The sequence below is a fragment of the Helicoverpa armigera genome, chromosome 2, assembly GCF_030705265.1.
Source record: "Helicoverpa armigera isolate CAAS_96S chromosome 2, ASM3070526v1, whole genome shotgun sequence".
Classification (NCBI taxonomy): domain Eukaryota; kingdom Metazoa; phylum Arthropoda; class Insecta; order Lepidoptera; family Noctuidae; genus Helicoverpa; species Helicoverpa armigera.
The window spans coordinates 2,416,623-2,439,919 of record NC_087121.1 but is presented as its reverse complement, the minus strand read 5'-3'; the positions used below and the strand labels follow the sequence as shown (position 1 = coordinate 2,439,919).

At 37.5% G+C, this 23,297-nt stretch overlaps 1 protein-coding gene across 1 annotated transcript in view; it reads left to right on the top strand.

Moving 5' to 3' along the window:
• The window catches only part of LOC110372022 (TATA-binding protein-associated factor 172), a 48,938-nt gene that overhangs the window by 5,550 nt on the left and 20,091 nt on the right, over positions 1–23,297 (top strand). The window contains exons 2-7 of the mRNA XM_064037520.1: positions 3,547–3,593; positions 6,628–6,805; positions 14,957–15,020; positions 19,089–19,229; positions 22,486–22,640; positions 22,981–23,179. Of these exons, the coding sequence (XP_063893590.1) occupies positions 3,583–3,593; positions 6,628–6,805; positions 14,957–15,020; positions 19,089–19,229; positions 22,486–22,640; positions 22,981–23,179 (748 nt within the window). The 5' untranslated portion in view covers positions 3,547–3,582. The remainder of the gene's footprint in view (positions 1–3,546; positions 3,594–6,627; positions 6,806–14,956; positions 15,021–19,088; positions 19,230–22,485; positions 22,641–22,980; positions 23,180–23,297) is intronic.

Genomic DNA, 23,297 nt, shown 5'->3' with positions numbered 1-23,297 from the left:
TACTAACGAATGTAGTGTGGTCATAAGTGTGGTCCTATAATTAATTACTGTTATGAAGTTCTATCCCCGTGATGTACTTTAAAACCGAAGAACTTTGAACTTTTTGCCACCTATTGTCACACAACCCAGTTAAAAGGTACGCCTTAAACGGGTTCTGATTACTCATAACAACTGTCCAAGGTGAATAAACATAGCTGGGACGGGTTATTCCCGTTCGGTAACACCCTTTCGTGAACACTGTTGACCATCGGGAAAAAGAAGTTTCGTTCGTTCACAGTGTTGACGAACGCTACTTATTATTTCGGGAAATTCCCGTTCGGTAACACCGTCGTCAACACTGTTACCGGGAATAACCCGCCGGGACCACATAAGCATAGCTAGAAGTGCTTTCTGTAACATTGAAGAAATCGCTACTTAGCGACGAGCTACTTTTCATACAAGAACAAAAAAATACTTTAATAGAAACCTATATTAGATGATCAGGATTGATTAGAAATAACAAAACAAATACCTACGAAATAACAGAATTAAGATAATTTTATATCAAAAACTGCGAAAAAATGGATGTCTCAGCTCATACATTTCTGATGCAAAAATAACCGAATATCTTTTTTCCTAAATGTCCCGCGGGATAGCGCCCATAGTAAAAGTTATTTCTAATTACTACTAGAGCTATCGTTTGATACCAATTTCATGGCTGGCCGCCGTAAGCCCAGGAACGCCCAAACTCCAAAGGACTTTTCGTTGTAATGATTTTCCCTGCCAAATATTGTTTGCATAGGCATACAAGGCATAGAGACCATTTCCACGCCTTGTATAACTGACAGACTGAAAACAGTTGTGTACTGCACAAAACATTCACAATATTGAGAAATAGGCACATCGTTAGCTTCATTACAGAAGTGTGGTTGTAAAACTGCCTCCAAGCAATCTTATAAAAAAGGTCGCGAAAAATACATCGTAATTGTAAGACATGAACCCAGGAAATTAGAGAAAATGCTCTTTAAAATAGTCATATCTTCACAAACCCGTTACTTTCTGAATGGCAACATAGCAACATTCTGCTATACATTTTTGTTTGTTTCACCGCTTCCAATGAAGCTCTATTTGGTTTTTTTGATCAGGTTTATTTTTAATTTCGGGTCCAACTGCTTTTACGAGTAGTCTTGAACTGAAGAATGATCACCTAGGTAGAATATTGATTTCTGACACTTACGCGAATATTAGACATTTAAATAAAACTACTTTTACGGATTTTATCGCGGTTATATTATATTATTTAATCCCGACGTTTCGGATCCTTTACAGCATCCATGGTCACGGGCAGACCGTTATTTAAACACCTAGGTAGAAATTCAAATAAGTGGTTTTGTATCATAATAATATAAAAATTTTATAAATCGTTTTTTCTATCATCCGAAATGGTTGATATGATATCCTAAACAAAACTTCTATGCTTACTTCATATTTTTACTCATTACGGAATAATTAATTATTTTCGACGTTCTCACGTAAATTATTCTTTTTCGCTATCGTAAATAAATCATTTTTAATTTCCTTATTAGTCAGATTCCAAAATAAATTACTACAAACACAAACCTCCTTGCGCGTCAAGCAATGACAGTTTAAATTCGGCTACCATGACAACTACGTTTTGCAATAAACAACTTAACAATCAAATACAAATAAATATTTGGAAAATAAATAAATTTTGTGAATGGAATCACATATTTACCTGAGTTTAACGGTCATTATCTTAATGTTCCTATTTTTTAAGACCGGTGGAAGGCGTCTAAAACTGTAATCTCACATCATACGCTTGAAAACATTTTTTTGTAAGAGTAAAGCATCCACAACACTCATGATCATCTTCCATGGAGCTAATTATATGTAGTACATTAAAATAAATCCACTTTCAGTCATAAAAAAAGAACTTATAGGATGTTATTACAAATATATTTTTTTATATTATTTTTGGGAATACGAAGGATGAACTGTCATCGGATGACAAAGCGACATGACCATCCGTCTTCACGGCGGAACGCCGTCTGGCAGAAGGTAAAATTCATGAAATGAAAATTGACATTGAATTTTATACGTTTTTTAAATATTTCTCCTTATGTGCTTTATAAAGCCATATAATATGTGGTATTTTTCTTTAGCTTAGGAAATATTCTATCGTTTAGTGATAAAACATGTGTAGGTTACCATTGAATATTTTGAGAATTAGCTGACGAAAAATTTTTTCGAGAGCTATTTTCAAGCCTTTTTTTTTCTATGTGTGAGACTATTTTTTTAGTAGGTTTTTTTCATATTCTCTGGTCAATATCCTCGACTACTCACTGTTAAATTTTCTGATCTATAGAATGTATCCAGGCCTCATACTACCCGACGAAAAAACTGATGTTTTCGAAGTGCGGAGCCTTAAAAGATAAAACATGTAACCTGTTGATGCACTACAAAGCTCTTTGACGATAAAGTTCGAATGTGGGACTGTGAAATAATTTTAGGTACAAAAGAAAGTTATAAACAGTAGATGGGTATTTCCACTACAAAATACGATAACAGAGGCGATAAATGGTTTAAACACGAATAACTAGGTCAAATGCAACGCTTACACGACGATAACACGACCCAAAAACCGATGTTGACATTTTGGGACTATCTGATAATCTCGGAAATCTGTTCTGGTTAACATCTTTGAGACATTAGTATCAACTTGTTTAATTTGATATAGGCTTCTTCTAAGGTGGGCCATATCGCTCAGTCTTGGCAGCTTGACGTCACGAACTTCTCCCAACTTCCAAACGATTGAATCCTAAATTTAAATTCAGGATACAAACATCAAGTTAAGGACTTATGCTGAGTTTAAAACGTTAAGTACTGACTGCGGATACGGCTAGCATACATTTACTGTGAAGATAAGATCGACAAGATTACTTATCTGACGAGACCTCGCAACCTTAGGTTATTCAGAAGCTAATTAGAGATGAAGATTTATGAAATACAGACAACAAAAGGGGATGTGTCATCGTGGTGCTTATGCACCGGAAAATAATGTTGAGACGTCAGAAGAAGTTTCAACTTAGGACATATTTCGTACTGATCGAAAAAAACGTAAAGCGTGGTCTCACAATCCTAATGCAGATGTCTAATACGTTAATTTTACTTTAATAGAGAACGGAAAAGAAAGGAAAGTTGACGTAGATATATGTAGAAACATGAATGCAAAAAAACTGCCTGTAGACTTTTTAACTATCTCACTTTTTAACAATTTTACTGACACCTATATGTGTTTTGGTGTGTTTGTATAACAGGGTCCAGAGCAAAGCTCGGCCCCCGTAAACAATTATATAGAGTGCTGTATCGATTTTCCAGGTTCAGTCGGCACATATGTCTCTGCAAAATAGGTCATGTATCAAGTCTGGAATGTGCATAATGACAGCTAGATTAGTTTGGGCAAACAGCGTAGACACAGCCCACATATTGACCGTGCTCTGTTCATTTCAAAATGTATTGTTAAAAGTAAATTAATGTTTGTTTCAGGAGTGGAATTGCAGGGGTTGATAACGAGACAGCAGCATGACGTCCCGGTGAGTAACCTTCCTTTGTCCTGAATAGTAATTGTGATGAATAATGCATGTTGGACCTTGAATCTTCTGAAACCGATGTGGTACATTTCGCGCCTCTCAAAAGTCTCGAGATTGTGCCTAAGATTATTTAGGTCTGTTCTCAATAATATATCTGTTGTTTTGTTTTCCTGAAGCAATTTCTTTCAATGTGATGCAAACTATACTCATATCGTAGAATATGATGAGACGTCAGTGTTAGTCATTGCTGTTATTCATGTAAATTGATAAATTGATTTTTAGTTGAGGTAGTTTGTACAGGTCAAAGGATCATTACCATAAGACGATACTACCATTTAACATATCATTACCAGGAAATGGAACTTTAACTTCATTGCTTCATCCCTCCAAAATTAATTTGGTGTGTTGTTGAGTTAATTTGTATCTTCTTCGAAATAAGTCGTTTGTCGAGTTTAACGAGACTAATCTAATTTAATTCGGGTTTGTCCTTTTGCCTTTTCCTCCAATATGTTTACCATTTCATTATTATATTTGTCTTTAGTTTTAAAAATCCCTGAATCAACTGCACTGTAATTAACATGCGCTTATGTATTAGCTACAGTTTCAAATTAAATTGAATTTATGTAATTTTAATTTGAAAGTGGCGTTCACCCGACCGTCTTGCGGTTATTACCATACGGATAGAACCGATCGACTGAAAGTAAATGTGCACTCATTTCATAAGTTCTTCGGATGACTTCCATTAGTTGCTCAAACGAATGCGATGCATTCTCATCTGCAACTTATTCTTCTTCCTGCCCTGTATCCAATTTTATTAGAGATCCGCTGTCATTCGCTCCTGTCACTCGTCATACTTACACTCACTCCCTTCTTATTCATGTCACCTTTAGACAATCCATCCATCTTTTATTTAGTCTTCCTCTCCCACTCCGTTCATCTACATTCATACTTCTGCAACGAATTATAGCGTCACATTTATACAATCTACCTATTACGGTAGGAACCGGTCTTATATAAACTGTGTTAGCTTGAGTGCATTAGAATTTACGTGTTTTATAAACTAAGATGTGCTCACGTGAGTCACAACGAGCGCTCTTAGTAAAAATGTATACTTCTACATTGAGTTCCCATACGGCAACTATGTTCTAGGTTTGCTCCTCGTATGGTTCATATTCACCTTACATAACTAGAGTACCTGTTATTGTATGAAAGCGGACTAATTCTTACGCAATACGATGTTTTACGATACAATTTTACGATCACACGCCTATATAGAACCAATAAAGCATTGGGGGCGGTTAGTAAATTGTTTCCAATTTAACCATTTGATTAGATTAGCAGTAATTGATATATACCGTCTAGTTTGTTAGTTTTTCCTATAGATTTTATTGTTATTTTAATTTGATCGTTTTTGTTGGTTGGATGATAAATGCTTGTGAATAAATCTAGCTTTATTGGTACATCGTTAGTCATTGTTAAATCAGAGATAGCTTGTGAGGCGCCATCGAAGTTTTTATATGTTCATCAATTAACATGGCTTGAAGGATAAAGATGGATGCCTGCTGATCTACCAAAGAGAAATCATTTAACTGATGATTATTTCGACATGTTGCTACAAAATCTATTTTTATCTACATGTCAATATTTCACCAGTTCATTCTACGATTGCACGGTTATCCTACTTGTTTACTACATTTTTATAAATAGCTTAAGAATTTGTACGATCGTTTACTGACCCTTGCTTATTGTTCAAATAATAATAATTATAAGTGTTGACATGAATATGTGTTGCCTCGTGTTTAAGATGACCAGTAAACAGTTATTATTATTTTATAAATGATACGTGCAGCGTGTAGAACCTGTTTATGACTATTATTTGAGTTAGCATTATTTTGACAGGTGTTTTGTACTGCAATTTTATTTTTAGACCGATGCCTCGTAAGTTTAAGCGTTTTAGAGACTATTGGCTAATTGCTGATTACAATAATAGATCCATGGGTTGTTTTTCGATTACAGACTTTTTAACATAATTTAAATATGAAGTCGAAATTCAATGTCCAATTGCAAAGCAACGGATGTTTCGGTTATTGTGTATCTTGGATTTGTGTTGACCGAAATACTTGAAATCCTGTTACTGTTTTGAATACCATAACATTGTTTTGTACGTTTGAAGTAAAAGTTAAATTCTACAAAGATAACGATAAGTAGTTTTTATTTTTATGAATACATAGTGCAGTATTCGTAACCAATGCATACTGGATAACGAAGACTCGCATATGTAAGAAATTGAGATATCATGTAATGCCTGCCGAATAAATAATACTTTGGAGTTAAGGTGACTTGTAGGTGTATCCACTATGCATTGGCGAGCAACTTATCGATCGATGTTCAAAAAATAATAAATTGTGATAAAAAGTAATTACTTAATGACTTTTTGTTACTACTACTTATCAACTACATTAATGTAGTACCGAATCGACCTCCTCAAATAGCTTACCTAATGCAAAAAAAAACATCGAATCTCTAACCAGATCTAGTTTTTGCAACACATCTTGTAATGATTCAAGGCTCCTTCTATTAATTAAGAAATATTTCAGTCCTAGTAACTAGACATCTTATCCGCTCATTATTCATACCTTGTACCTACTGTAGCAACAAAAATACATCGCATTTTAAAATTAAATAGTTTATTATTAACAAAAAAGAATAGGGCAACACGAAACTAATAAGATGATTTAAACTTCCTTCCAAGAACTTCAATGCTAAATCAGCGATGATCCTAAATTACGCTCAAATTAATGTTACGCTACCACGTACGTTTATTTTTTAGTAGAGCGAATAGAATTATCACTGTCACCATCTTACTGACCCATGATCTTACTAGAACCCTTTATCCTTTAGGGACGCAGAAGTCTTCCAATCCCCGCCGCGTCTTCTTTTCATTATACATTTCCAATTTCTTGCGATATCCTTCTGCTTTTCCGTGTGCATGATATTTATCTCTTACCAGCATCTAAATATCTCGTCTCCTCACCAGGTTGGACCGTCTGTTCGTGCTCCTAGAGGCGGGCGCTGGGCCGGCAACCCGCCGCGCCGCCGCCCGGCAACTAGGAGAGGTCCAGAAGGCACATCCTGAGGAACTGCACCGGTTGCTCGGCAGGCTCATGACGCATCTCCGGTCGCCTGCTTGGGAGACTAGGGGTGCTGCTTCTCAGGTGAATATTTTTTTACTTATGCACTATGTATGTCTCATTAGCAGCATTAGAGTTCGATCAAGGTTGTGTCACGTTTGCCACTGTTGATCCGTGGATGGGTGGCAGTGTGGGCTGCAGGTTTAATCTCTTAATGGTCCTAGTGTTAGAGTATGCTTTAATCCTGTTTAATCCTGCCTGATCGCCTCTGACGTGGACTTGTAACAAGTACTGTTAAGTGGATGGGTGACCATTTATCTTATATCGAAAGTGAGGATGGGATTAGTTGAATATAATATGAATCTTATCTAGTAAATAGATTGTATGCAACATCATTCAGTTGGCACAAAATACGTGTCACTGTGTTCTGTATAAATCTCAGCTCACTTTTACTTTCAATGTTTGCCTTTATAAGATGTCTTACTACGTAGTGATTTTGTTGTGTATAACATAAATCCCTTTGTTATCAATCAGCACGTGGAACTTATTTATGTAATGTTGTTTTAATGTACAGTCTTAGAAAAACATATCCGAGTGCAACATTGCATTTTCTGCGGAATTTATTTCCTGTGTTCAATTTGAGAAAATGTAAATAATACACACACTCATCTGATTTGGTTCGGAGTATCCAATCTATTTGAAGTTATTGTTTAACCAAACATTAGTAACAATAAGTAAGTTTGCCATAATCCTTCATGTGTCTGAAGACCTATAAATAAGTCTTCTAGTAACACCGATTCTCAGTAATGAAGAAGGGACATAGATTTTCCTCACACGACTTTAACACAAAAATGTGGGAATAAACTGTTAAATGAATTAAAATAAAACTGCTATTTATAATTCTCGCGTTACGTTGTCGCCATCGACTTCGTAAATTTCCCAGATATTTGACACGTTCTCAGTACAAGCAGTTATGTTTACACTTTGGTAATCTGACGGGGAACAAATTTTTATATTAAGCACGCTTGTGCGCGTCGTGTTTGACAGGATTGTGGAAGCCTGCCGCATTTATTACTACAATGTACCGCGAAGGTTGAATACGAGTGAAATCGTAGATCTTTAGACTCCAATTTTATTTTAAAGTGCCAATTTCATTTATCCTAGTCATCTCATACATATTTATGTACATTTTAAGGCACTTCTAAGTGAATGCAGCTAATACAGTTTGGTTGTTTACCAAGTGATTTGTATTCATAGTTTGTCTGCGCAGACGCATTGCTTACAGATGATATTGTCATGTTTTGTTTGACAAGCAACTGTATTGTTGTCCGTAATTGGCTACATTGTTTCGAACGATTGAGAAATTAATCTTCTAGCCGCGTTCATATGTCACGCATGCGCTGATGCGTAAACCCTGGCGATATTATTAAAGTTTTATTGATATTGTTTTCCTTATTCATATGGTTTCATAGCTATATAAAATGCGCATTGATAATAAAAAATAACTAAACAAATACCGGTACAATCTTAGCAGCAATGTGTTAAAGGAAAGAATGAGTAGGTACAGAACATTCATTTAAAAAATGTCATGACAACGGAGTAAATTCGCTATTGCAACAATCCAATGCCGTACAGTCCCCAACTTCACTCAGATGTAAACAGTGTTGTCTTTTGTAAAAAAAAAAACTGTAAGTACCTAGTTATTCCTCATAAATAAAAATCACTGGCCATAATGCTGCTCTGCTCTGACGTCCCTGCCGTTTGCGCGAACACTTGCAATTACCTGATGCATTGTCTTAATCGATCTGCAATTAGCTACACTTTTGCTTCTCACTGCATATTTGTCACCATGAAGTCTTGATTGCAACGTGATCTGCTTCCTTCTTGAGGATATGTGATCTTTTGTATATTATTGGAACAATGTGTTATTAATTCTTCTGCTTTTGGCCATTTTGGAGTGACGAAAGCAGATAGTCACCGACACGCAGTGCGCGACTGCGCGAGCGTGGTGATTAACGGCCAATCCTTCTCCTTGCGAGAGCCTGTGCCCAGCAGTGGGACGATAAAAAGACTGTTGATGGTGAAAGCTTATAAGATGGTGTCCTGAAGGAAAGAATGTCAATTCTTAAGAGGACGAATTGGAATTTTTGGCGCCAAGGATTTCAATTTTTCTCAGTAAATACCAAACGGATCAAAATACAACTTGGTTACCTGAAAGTTCATGATATAAACCTTATTTTGTTAGAAGTAGAAACATGATTAGGTAACTTTTATAACAGAGAAAAAAATATCAAACATACCTCTTTTTAAAAAGAGATTCACATATTATGGGCATACGGGACCGATTTAAGCCTCTTAACTTTTTTAGTAGTTGAGTATATACATACTCTTTAAAATTGTAGAAGGAATTTTTATCAAATTATCATTTCTAAATAATAAAATTACAAAACCATTTTGTCGCTTACGACTTTTAGTTATAAGCTAGCGCGCGTATTGTTATCCTCGCCCCGCTCAGACGCTCCGACCCCTTTTGGCGCCTTAGATGCGCGTGCCGGTTATGGAATTATTGTTGACCAATTCCTCGCCTTAATCCTTTCCCCTCATCTAATCTAGCTACTTTAGCGAAGTCTTTAAAACTATCATAGTAAGGAAACTTCCATCGCTTGGCATTAAGAGTACAAAGTTATGGAATGTAAAGGAAATATGCCGTTTGTATTACCTCAAGGACAAAAAGTCGATGAACCAATATTGCAGTTACTTTGTTAATACTATGAACTGTTCCTTTTAGCACGTTTTAATGTAATAAACGTTCCGCTGATATCGAAGACTTTAATCACGTTTAGAATATCGATTTCGACATAAAACCTCTGAAATTAGGTTATAGGAAGAAGTGTACGGAACCATTCACTTTTTGACACTTATGTAGTAAGTACAGCAAAAATGAGTAATATTAGTCTTTTAGTATAGATTTGTTTTGGTTAGAAGTTTTGCAAGAATGTAACATTAGTTTTTGGGAAGTCCCTGGTTGCCCCCGAAGAGTTGCTTCTTGGGTGGGAGCTCGTTAAATGACCCCTCCCGCTGAAGGTGCAGCGAGAGAGAGCGTCAGACTTTTACTGACTAAAACCAACCTTCTGCAGGCTTTCGTGTACCAGGGCCACGGTTGCTATTTCGAACAATCCTGCATCCCCAGGAAGAAAGCTAGTTGCTTGGTGTTAGAACTCCTAGGGTACGGATGTTCTTCTGCCCAGATATTGTGAAGCACATTTCAACCATAGCTGGATTGTTCTAGTCGTGTATTATCAACGGGGCGCCTTGAACCGTTCCGTGTACATTGTAAACATGAGATAAAGGTTGGTCATTTAAATGCTGTGGATTTCGAAATACTTTTGCAGTCTCGTTGCACATTGTTTTCACGTGAAGAAATTACTTTCTTCCATTTTCGGACGAAATGCATTGCACAACATTGACTAAAAACTTCCTTAGTTACCCTTCATATACCTATTCAAAATATCAAAATGTTAACTGGACGTAGTAACTATTAACTAATCTGTGGCTGGCCCTTGGAACCTTTATTCATAACAGGGCCCTAAAAAGTAAATCCCCACTGTAAACATTGTGTACCTATCAGATAATTTCATAATCGAAAATCCGATTAATTTAATAATACTGCGGTTTTTAAATATAATTTGGAACAGATATTATTAATAAATATGTTTGTTTTTGGAATAACCTCGTCCCAGAAAAGGCCAACCAACTACAAATAGTATCATGAGAGTCAAAAATATTTTTTGTCTCTGATCGCCGCTATGTGTGCTTACTTACTTGCCCTTGTACAATTATGTACTTAAATAAATGTTTGCTTATATAATTAAGTACCCATTTTCCTTGTTCCATGTTTATGTTGATGCGAATGTGAGCGACGTTGTTAGGATCCACATCTTTAGAATGTTTCCTTCATGGTGAAAGTAGCATAAATTCTTTGATGTGCTGCTTGGATTTAATTTATGTAACAAAGACAAAATCTTATGTAAAAGTTGCTTTGGACGCCAGCTTATTATTGAATTTTTAACATTTTGCTGTTTCTTGAACTATTTAAATTCAAATAATTGATTAAATATTTTTTGCGCCTAACTCTAGAATAAAACTGAAGAATCAAGAATGACCTCTAAAGAAGTTCTCAAAGAAATAACAAATATCAAACATTAAACCTTATACATATTTAGTCATCCAAGTATAAATAAATATTATTGAAATGAAAATAATATTGTGGCTTAGTGTGTCACCGCAGAAATATCTAGAAATATTGCTTTAAAAACATATACCTATAGCGCAACATTCATGGTAAAATATCGCTAACTTAAAAGGATAGTGAATTTATTGTTAATTCACAGATATTTACTTTCTAAACGTAAATTGCAGCTAATCATCATAATTCTTTAACAGAGCAACAGGTGGGCGACCCCATTTAGATGATGGCTACAATTTGCACTAAAAAGGTCATATTTTGTGTCATAAAATTAGTCATGCTCAATGAGCTGAATGATACATCGCAATAATCATCAATCACCATGCTCTATAAACTGTTTTTGATGTATCTGCTTCGTTATTTATTCTTTCAAACATACCTACTAGTATATTTTAAAGTTTCTCCATTTGGTATGTCTGATCTCATTTTAGTAGAATTTAATCATAATAATTAGGACTTCGATTTTTGTTCTGGTTACCACTCAAAGAAGTTTTACTTAAATTATGCCAAAGTCTGGTTTGACCCTTGTTCTATGTGTGTGCTTAATTAAATATTCAGCAATTATTATATTACCGATAACACAGAATGGAAATATACATGTGATGTAAGCATGAGTAATAAAAAAAAACAATCATAGTAACGACCATGGCGGTCCAGTGTTCAGAGTATAGGATAGGTACTAGGAATATGTTTCAATGTACATTGAAGTACTTCGATACACTTCTCTTTGTCTCAGATGAATTTCTATAATGACTCAACTTTACAGTACTTTGATTTTATTATTGTCGTTTTTTTTCTAATTTAGCGAAAACCATCGATTTCATCCCATTGTTTCCATTCCATCTCACATTCACGTACCTACGAGTATCTTGGAGCAAAAACTTGTAAGCAACAAAAAAACGTGACGCACCCATATGTCCTGACTACAAGGTGAAGCGTGACATGGTCTAGGCGACTTTTTTTATGCACCTGTCGAGCTATTTATGGGCTTAGATAAAAAAACAGTCCTTGTTTCAATTGTTGTTAATGTGGCCTACATTGGTTTCACGCGGAAACGTGCAGTAGTTATAACGACTGGTTAGATATTGATGTAGACAAGGCTTCGGGAATGTTTGGACGTATACTTATACTTTACTATAGAAGATAGGTGGGTGTTAATCGGCATCAGACTCATTATCCTTATTCTGTTTAGCTAACCAAGGGATTAGCAAGGGATTACCTCCTACATACATGTGGATTACATCGTTCACAGCTGTAAATACAATCCCACAACGGATCAACTACGGTTGATCAAGATTTAAGAAAACAATAGTTTATTTTTAACTCCGACAAGACCTAAAAATCCAATTCACTGCGTGACGTATCTACCTATCCAAGAACAGAATAAACATTTACGTACGAAATAAACTAAGATAAAAATACATACAGTGTCATCATTACTCTGTTTACGGATATAAAATGATAAAGTTCATTAGTTTTCGTTGACACCACTTGACACCCTTTATGCAGTCAGTTTGTTTTTATCAGTAAGATTGTGCCAATATTCTCCTATTTTAGTATGAAGAAGATTGACTCCTGGTAGCAGCATTATACGAGTCCAAATAATGTCGGCTGACTGTCGTATGAACTTACTAGTAGAGCCGAAGACAAAAGCAGAAATAGGTCCCCTTTCAAACAATTTTAAACCTCTTTTCGGAGCAATAAATCTGCGTTTATAACCTGGTCTTTGCTGTATTGATAACTCGACCTAATTACCAGCTGAATACCTTCTTAGTTGTGTAGCACTTACAGCTACCAAGCAAGTTACACAGCGATCGCATAAGAATGAACATTTACTGTTTTAGCTCACCAAAAATCTTTAGTTGATGGGGTTCCGCTGTAGCGGAACTGGTTTACACTCGTTCTTCAGGGTCTGGTGACCATTGTCCAAAAATAACACTGCGAAGAATGAATTTTGAGAGCAGCAGATAGCTAGATGAGTTCATAAGGAAAGCACCTTTACTAACGACATGAGGTTAGGGCTGCCATTTCGAATTTCGCCAAACCCGGACCAATATTGAAAAAAACCCGGACATTTGGCGTAAATCGCATTTTTTCCCCGGACGAGTCCGAATTGTTTTGTTTAACAAAACAAGACCTAATTTTTTATATTACCATATTACTTAAATTCAATGAGAGGAAGAGGAAGACCTAAGAAAAGATGGATGGATTGCCTGAAAGATGATATGAATAGGAAGGGAGTGAGTGTCAGTATGACGAGTGACAGGGGAAAATGGAAGAAAATGACATATTGCGCCGACCCCAAGTAAAATTTGGGAACAGGGCAGAAGAAAGAAGAAGAAGACTTAAATTCAATGAGGTCCTTTCTTACATGAAAAGTCAGGGCCGTCTCTAGCTCATGTAGTACCTAGTATTGAAAGATTGTGACTTAATGTATTTCGAAGGTCATAATTAAGAAAGCTCATTTGGAAACTAGGAGTTACCTTCTTGATAGGTTAGGCAAAAAATGTTGAAAAATACAAACAACTGTAAAGTGAAGTCGCCGCGAGCGCAGCGAGCGCGAAAATTTTTGAGTTTTGGGTCACTAAAGCACCTAAACTTGTATAATAAAAAAATCCGCAAAGTGAAGAAGCCGCAAGCGAAGCGAGCGCAAAACTTTTTGAATATTGGGATATTAAAGTAGCTAAACGTAAAAAAAATTGTGTTAAGAAAAGAAGCCGCGAGCGAAGCGAGCGCGGAAATTTTTGAGTTTTGGGGCACTTCGACTTCTGCATTATTAGGCGCCCGGGTTATTCGCATACCCAGGCATCATAGGTTAAGATGGCCCTATGAAAAATGTCCGGGTTTTCCCCGGACACTTCTTGAAACCCCGCCCGGACGGCCCCCGGACGGCCTCCAAACGAGGACAAATCCGGGGAAACCCGGACGGATGGCAGCCCTACATGAGGTCAACTCATAAATAGGAATCAGTCGTTTAAATGGAGCTCATCATCAAATTAAACTTACTTGACTCTGCCCGGGCAACCTTTGACCAAATAATTCTTGCTTGCTTTGGACATTGAACTCATATCTGCGTTATTTTCAACATTTGTTTTTCCTTTCGAGATTGTAGTTTACGATGTGATGTCAGGATTACAGGTTACTTTTAATTTGCATTGAGCGCATTACATAGCATTTTTCAAAATGGCGTGATCCCTAATCTTAGGCTTTAGGGCGTATTCAGATGACACGCGCCGATCACGCACAGCACCCGTGCACGCATTCTGCCCGCCTTAAACCCGCACACGCGCTGCATCCGCCTCGCACACGCCACGCGCCCACATAAACTACTAGTGACTTCGTTCACTAGGCATAGTGGCCTCCAGGTATCACAACGCGTACGCGGGAGGGTGCAGAGCGCGGGCAGGGCGAGTGCAGGGTTGGCGCGAGGCGGGCGCAGGGAGTGCGCATGGCGTGCGCGTGTAGACGTCGTTAAATGCAATTTGAGATCTATTGATGCATTATAAGGCTCAAATTCTTATTTAACAAATTTCAATGCGAGTTGGCCGCGGGTGGCGTGCGCTGGCCGTGCGCGTGTCGTGTGAACGCAGGGCGCGTATTTATTTTATAATCTAAGGATAAAACACAGTAGACGGAAATCTGAAAACCTCATCCACTACCGTTACGGGAGAGATAAGTTAGACCTGTAGACCTACTCAATGCAAAAGCAATATCAGACACACCTAGACACACTTTTTTTTTTTAACGACGTCAAAAATCATCAAATGACTCCTCCCGCTGTGGGTTAGCAGCGGTGAGGGAGTGTCAGACTCTTACTGACTAAAAACCGTCGTGTTCCGTCGTAGACTTTTTTATGTGCTAGGGCCGCGGTATCTCTTTCGAACAACCCGCAGCCCACACACATACACACACTGAAGTCTAATTACCCGAAGGAAGAAAAATTACCTACTCCATACATAAAATGCTAATTGATACTCTTTACTTCGCAGGCGGTGGAAGCGATCCTCGCGAACGTACCGGAATGGCACCCAACACCGTTCACGGGCAAGAAAGGTCAGTGGTTGAACATGATACTATACGGCGCCCGCCATTATCACGTATGGCAACATTGACAACGACCTCCAGGGTTTTCTAGATTAGGATTCGGTTGCAATGCATGACCTTTTTTTGGATCCGTCGTAGTATATAGACTAAATTTCTTTATGATATAAAAGCTACAACACACGTTATGGGATAAGGGCACTAGGATGATGAAGTTGGCACAGTACCAGCGGCGTGGAGGCGCGCGGCCCGTCCTGCAAATCCCAAAAGATTTATACATGCAATCAAAACAATGGTGACCAGTGTCCAAATAAAATTGGTATAAGCTTTAGGTACCTTTGTTGCATAACATGTGAAGGTAATACCGACCGTCTGCTACTGTACAAAAACTTGATGCTGAATTTTTAGTTTTAATTAACAGTCGGCTACCGGCAAGTGGCTGATGCATACTTTGATTTCATACATAGTAATTATACCTACATTACAGAACGTCCTCTAGACATTGTCTTCCATGACTTTAAAGTACCCAACAAAGAGTTCTGATGTTCATTGCAAATGTAATATTCAGCTGCATAAAAGTGACTTATTATTGTAATCATTTACAGAAATACTTGCAAATTACGAACAATAAAAATGTTAGTAATAATTGGTTCTGAAATAGATGTCCGAGATGTCAGGATTTTGTTAGAAGACGTTAACTTCTCTGCGAAATGACATTGAACATCTTTTGTTAGACAAGAGGCTGTTGGAAGTTTTAAGAAGTCTGCAGTTTTTGCAGGTCTTGTGGGAGGACACACACTTAGTCTATCTATAGCTTTCTTTGATGAAACATCGGTCTAATAGTTCTAAGATTAGCACATTCAAACAGACATTCTTCAGCCTAGGTGTCTGTTCAAACTTGCATTCATGTCAAACTGTCATTCTGTCGCATTTTTGCATTGCGTGACACGTGTTTTCAAAATTTTCGCGTGTATCAAGTATCAAAGACTTGTCACCTTCCCAAACCTATCAGTTTAGTTAATATCTGTCTACTTAGTATTATGAACTGTCCGTTCTTTTTACAAATGATCCGGTATTGCAACAAAGAGCTATTCATAGGCGGTCACCATCAATTACTGTATAATATTCGTGTTTGTGACACAAATTCCTAATTGTACGGACAGTGGCTTTGCTAAGTCAATGATACCGTTAATTGTAAAGCCTTAACGTTACAACTTATTTGTTATGGTCACTTTGACAACGACCGGGCGACCTCTGGAAGTCTTTTCATGCGAGACCGAGAAAGAATGGATCCTACACTTTTCGCGATCTATATTTTGACCAGGGCCCCGATTCTCCTAAGTTAATAATGTCAAAATCGAATAGAAATCGAATCGCAATATGATCGTAATAGCAGTTTTAACCATATCGGGCATTCTGCTACTAATAAAAGACCAATCGTATTCGATTGACATTTGATTGGTGTGCGATTGGTCTGCTATTGTGATGATTTTGGTCTATACGGTAGTTTGCTGTACAATCATTTTGCAATCGTAAATCATTTGCAGACAAAATGATTCATTATTGAATGACAGAAAAGGATAAAAACGTTTATTTCAAAGAAAAAATAGCGGAATGCCACATACGCTTCAATCGTAATCGAGTCGGGGTTGGATTTCAGTCGAATCGAGTCGAACGTCAATCGAAGGTCGCTTAAGTAAAATTAGGAGAATCGGGCCCCAGCTAATACAATACAGCTAAGTCCATCATTGTGGTGACGATTTAAATATCATTTGCGTTTTCTGTAACTTACTTTTAAAAGCACATTATATTTGTTCTAAAAATAAACACGAGTGCAATTTAAAGAACTATTTTCAGGGCAGAACAGGTGATATCCGCTGCCGAAATTAAGTAGCATGTCCTTGATTCTTGCAAACTCATTCAAATTAATGTATCCGTAATTATCCACGTGTCTTTTAACTTCGTTTTATTCTGCACATTGTTTGTTTTTACGTAGAATTACAGTCGCAATAAACTGCATTCACTTATCGCGAAATCTTATGCACAGTTCTTATCTTTTCGCAGTTTTTCAGCTGTCATTATCAGTCAGCAGTGACTTACTTGAACTTTTAATGTAATATTTGTCGAATTTGTATCCATGAGGAAAAAACACATACATAGGTAGAAGTTATTTTTTATACTTTTAAAAATATCTAGACTTGTAATGACGTCGCAGTATTGATAGTGACGCAAATAAGAAGTCTAGTTGAAAAGTTTCACTTATCTCGTTTGCCAAGCATGTTTTGCAAGTCACCTGAAAAAATGAATGAATGGCGCTTGTTTGGTTTATCTATTAAAGTACTTGACGCCTACCACTCCCATTCCGGTCAACGTAAACTTCATTTAGAAATAGGAACACTGGAATATTGATAACGGCCCTTAGGCTCAAGTTATTCAAAAAACAAAATTAGTTATTAGCAGCGTAATTTATCAATTACACACAGTCATTGTTTTCTGACATGTACTTAACTTCACGGTAAATACTAATTTATTTGTTAACATTTAACAACCACTTACACAAATTACGCCAATTTGACATTTTAATTAAAGACCTTATTGAGTTAAAGAAGTGATAAAAGAATAAACGACTCATAAAGATATGATGTCGCATTTAAAACGATTATTCGCTAAACTGGATAAGTTGCTTGCTTTGTATGTTGCGTTGCGAACAAACTGAAAGGTCGACCATGACTTCCTCTCCATTGATAAAGAATTACATTTTAATACAAACATCCTTATGATTAGTTGTGGATTGCATGGCGTTTATTGTTAATGGTGAGCTAGGTACTTGAGTCCCACGTGATGTTCAAGTGTCATCATCATCAATCGATCTAGTGCCATGTAGTGCTGTATATGGGCCTTCCCCAATGAGTGCCAACCATCCCACTCTTTGGGCAACCCGCATCAATCTAGTGCCCAATAAATTCGGTTAGTTGAAATATTTCTCTTGGTCTTCTAGCTGTAGCTTCGAATCTAGAACAGTACAGCTTTATCACAGCCTTGATAGACATAGCAGTACGGTATGACAAGTTGTCTGCGTAATGTGTACTAAGTACTAAAGCGGGCGGGAACTAGATAGGCGGATCAAGTTAGTTGTAATCAGTAACCAGTAAGCCTTTCCCTTAGGGTGTATACACATTGACGAAGTTACGCCCGATGTCTAGTGTAGAAGCGGTCCTGTTTTATGTTCACGCTGGGTCTTGTTGAATCTTCCTCGTTGGTATCTATCTTAACTAACAGAACATACTTGTAATTGTTTCCGGGATTTTTTGTTTTCCACTGAACAGAATATAGTCTGTTTTGTTGCATTGCAGCCATGTCATTGTCCATGCTGTCTCAGTGCATGAGTATTATCCCTTAGCAAATATTTAAGGCGTGGCGTCTAGACAGCTTTTATGTTAAATGTATTTACTTACGAAATTAATACAAAAGACTATTTAGCCTCTTTCTCGCGTATACCAACATTGTTTTTACTTTAAATAATTGCAAATGTTTAGTTATAACCAGTAGAAGCATTTCTGTTATTTAAATGAAACACGTTCATAGCGGTATTGTTTATAATAACTATGGGTGGCACACGCTAAACAGACCTGCATAAATGTAGAAACCGCGGAGGTGCTTGAAAACACTTGCTTTGTTTTGACTGCAATACGAGTGCGGATTATGTTTCATGATATTGTGGAGTAGGTTGGCGTTAACTAGGTATTTTCTTGCCACGTGTAAGTACATGACTCGTTTTAAACGTAAATTGAATGTTTCATTCATTAGGTTCAGTTTTTGTATTTCTATGTTGGGTCTCCTCTTTGCACACAGACATGTTATGGTGTATTTAAACCAAGAAGAAGAGCAAGTATGCTTCTCGATCTCCACATATCAAAGTCATTTATAGAGAGAACAGCAAAAGAATGCTCTGCGTCTATTTCCATTATAATAATTTGTTAATCAAGGAAATAATGTTAAAATTATCTTGTCCAGCTAGATTTCTTTGTCCGTTTGGCCAAATTACACACATACTGAAGCTTTATTATGTTTTTTGCACAGAAGAGAAGACGGAGCCAGAAGACAATGGGCGCCTCCGATGCGAGACCTTCGACATAGAGCGAGTGCTGCAGAACGGAGCACACCTCATGGGCTCTGAAGGCCACGAGTACGATCTGGATGAGGAACCGCTGAACTCTGCAGGTAATTGGAGATCTCTTCCTTAGAAATCATCATTGAACATCCTTGGCAGTCGTCACGCGTAGTCAGAAGCCAGTAAGTCTGACACCAGTCTAACCAAGGGGTATTGAGTTGCCCGGGTAACTGGGTTGAGGGGGTCACACAGGGCAGTCGCTCCTTGTATAGCACTGGTACTCAGCTGAATCCGGTTAGACTGGAAGCCGACCCCAACATGGTTGGGGAAAAGGCTCGGAGGATGATTGCTTAGAAAGAAGTTCCGTAACTGAAGTATGAAGAAGAAGAGTCACAAGAAGATAGGTCTCATGAAATCGTCGCATGAGATATCATATCTAAAGAGTGGAATTTCAATACTCAATACTCAATAACTTTATTGCATTCCATAATGTGTACAGGCTGGTGGGTAAAATTAAAAGAAACAATTATGGACCCTGTCGGGCACAGCAAAGTTAGTTTTTAGAGGAGAGGACGAAGAGCGCTTTTTAAACATATTAATATTGAATTAAATGTAGAAAATCTTATTATATTTAGATATTTGAGTAGGTATTATTTCTGTGTAGATTTATTTACATTTTACTTAATATTATTTATTTCTTTAAATCATGTAAGAACCTGACTGTCGTTAGCGAAATGACGTGGCATATTTTTGAGCCCAGATCAAAAAGTGGCCAAATTCGAGTGTAACTTAGAACTTACAGAGGTTTGTAAAGATGTAGGGCAAATTTCGAAATAGATTGTGGGATAATTTTGACCTGTCCAAAAAAATTAAGGCGATATTTATAAGTGACCTGAAATCTTCCACTTGAATTGATACTGGTTTATATCGCTATCCATTGATTCATAAATGATGAGAACAGATTTTCCTTATATAAATATGAAGTAGGCTCATGAATGACGCACGCGGTTCAAGACAGGTCTCACGAAATAATTTGCTCTAGAGTGTTCCTTGTGCCGGTTTTACGTCATCAGAATAGTAACCTACTGAGAAATAATAAGTGGTCTAATACATAAAATAAATAATACTTTAGGTACCTTAATTGACCTGAGAAATCGATCAGGAAAAAATATTATTTTGTACTGCAATACTTTTCCTGGTATAACAGTACCTAATAAAAATATTATTAAACATAGGAATAAGAGGTAGCTTTAGTGGTAGTGTCTGGATTGCGTATTAACGTAAAATAGAATACGTAGTTGGTTTAATTAAACTTTGTTATTTTTATAGGAAAATAAATACAGCCTTGGCCAAAAGTATTGAGCACCCATGATATCTTTCAGTTTTATGCGGAGTATCAAATAGAAATAAAACAAAACGTTTTATATGGGTTTATTTTGCTATTTATTAATAGAAAATTAATATTTTGTGGGTCCACCCTTTGCCTTAATTACGGCAGAAATTCTTTTTGGTAAAGAGTTAACAAGTTTTTTACAGTCGTCAACAGTAATCGAGTTCCATTCTAGGCGCAGGCAGCGTTTTAAATCTTCTTGGTTGTTAATTGTGTGGCGCCTAACCCTGCGCTTTAATAAACCCCATAAATGTTCTATGGGGTTCAGATCTGGCGACTGGGCAGGCCAGTCAAGAAGCTCGGTGTTATTTTCCTGAAACCATCTCATAGTGCGTGCAGATTTGTGGCAAGGCGCGTTATCCTGCTGCAATTTATCACTATCCATGTTCATGTCACCGAAAAGTTTCGTGAATGAAGGCAGCAACGCAGTTTCTAGCACATTTATGTACTTAAAAGAGTCCATGCGGCCCTCACACATGAACAATTCGCCAACTCCAAAATCGGTCATGCAACCCCAGACCATTATACTGCCGTCGCCGTGTTTTACGGTTGGGACCACACACTCTGGCTTAAATGCTTCGCCCACCCGGCGACGCATAAAGGTCACAACAGGTGTACCAAAAATCTGCAATAAAGAGAAAAATATTGAGTTCCGGTAATCAAAAGAACTTCCTCTATGCGTTTAGAATTTAAACCATTTTATATTATTTTGTGAGGGCATTACATTGACTTACTCACCTCAAATTTTGATTCACCTGACCACACAACATTTGACCAATCTTCAGCGGTGAAAGTTCGGTGTTGTAAGGCCCATTTGTACCGAGCTTTCTTGTTGCTCTCGGAGAGCCATGGCTTCTTCCTAGCTTTACAGCCTTTCAGACCAGCTTCCTGAAGCCTTCTACGAGTAGTTCGAGCAGAAATTGTTTTCTTCATTTGTTCTGAAAACTCAGCAGCGAGCTCTGAAGATGTTTTTTTCCTATTTCTTAATGACTCTCTCAGTAACTGACGATCCTGACGGCCTATGGTGATGCGTTTGCGCCCGGTTCTCGGTTTATTTTGATGTGATCCGGTATCATAGAATCGCTGAATAGCATAATGCACGGATCGGCGCGAACATTTCACAGTTTTGGAAATCTCTACTTGTGATTTCCCTTGCTCATGCAGAAGCTGTATCTGCACTCGTTATTCTAAAGAAAGTTCGTTTCATTTTGGCATATCGCAACTATAACACTTAAAACTTTGAAATAAAATACCAAAGGCGCACTAGATCACTGGGTGTTGTCACAACGAGCGATGGTAGCGAACTAAAAAAAAAATTCAAAAATTGTAAAAGACACATTTTTTTGCACCCAGGTGTTTTATTGACAGCTACGGCATAAGTTATTGTTTAAAAATCTTTGTAGATAACCGATAAAAGAATACTTCAACGATAGATTCGGGTTTCTCCCATAATTACCCTGATCTAGCGAAATTTGTAAGGTGCTCAATACTTTTGGCCAAGGCTGTATTTTTGTTTTATAAGTAGTAAGTACTTCGTTTAATGTGTTTGTTTAAATTCGGAGCTGCAATGTTATCTTCGAGCTACAGTCGATTACTAACTATCGGATAACGGGAGAGTCCCGTAAACCGATGATGATGACGGACTTATTTTGTTTTTCCATTCGACAGACTTTACCCTCTATTACATAAGGCCTTTAAAACGGGTGTACTAGGTCCACATTATATACACCTTTGCCAGATATCATTCAAAGTTGAACATTAAGGGTGCATCTACACGGTGCAAGTAGCTTGCGCATGTTGAGGTACATGCGCCGGTTACATTCATTTTAAAAACGTGCGGGTCCAGCGACTCGCGCTTGTACCAAAGCAAAATACCCACCCTCTCTGCTCTTGTCACTTGATTCAGCTACATGCACCTTGTAAACTCACCCTAACATTATGCCGATTTTTTTCATAAACTTCTCTTGTTTGTACAGATTCGAAGGAGCGCCTAGCGAAACAGCGGCAGCAGCTCAACGCTCGCCTAGGGCTCGACATGGCCGCCAACTTGGGGGTCGATCTCAACTCCATGTACACTAATGAGGACCTGTGTCCCGTTAAACCTGTAGTAAACAAGACTGAACTGTGTCGGGTGAGTAGTTTTTATACTGGTAGCTAGACAAAATATAGAACAGAAGTATTGAAATGTAACATTCTTTCCAATAGAGTAAGCCATTTTGGAACCTTAATTCTGGAGACTCGGTGTTTGTATTTCATTTCGCCATGGACTTTTGTGTGAATCGTCGCAAATATCATGCGATACCTCAGAATAAAGTCTTCCTGGCTGCATATAAAAGTTACTTTTTCTGCAAAGAGAAAAATCTGTATCCAAATACTCTAGAACTTATTTCTGATGCTACAAATTTGTAAGTACAAATTCTCTAGAATCTAGAACTTTTTTTGCATATCTAAACCTCCTTAATCTTCAACAGAGACCAGTACAAGAAATAGTGATATCATCGAAAACGCTAAGCTCGCGGGAGATGAACTTAGCGAAACGCAAGGCTCGCCTCGCCTTCAGCAAGCAAAAGTCCCGCGATTGCAGCGAAGACGGGCCCTCGGCGCCGCCCACGCCGCCCGTCGAGCCTGATAGGAAGAAGATCAAGTTGGAACTGCCTGAGGAATTTGTGTGTAAGTACTTCATGAGCGGTAGTTAATCATGTAACGAGCACTAGTGTCGAAGTTCTCCCAAGTAGTTTTAATATTAGTAAGAATAAAAATCAAAATCCTATTATGCAAATCTGCTAAA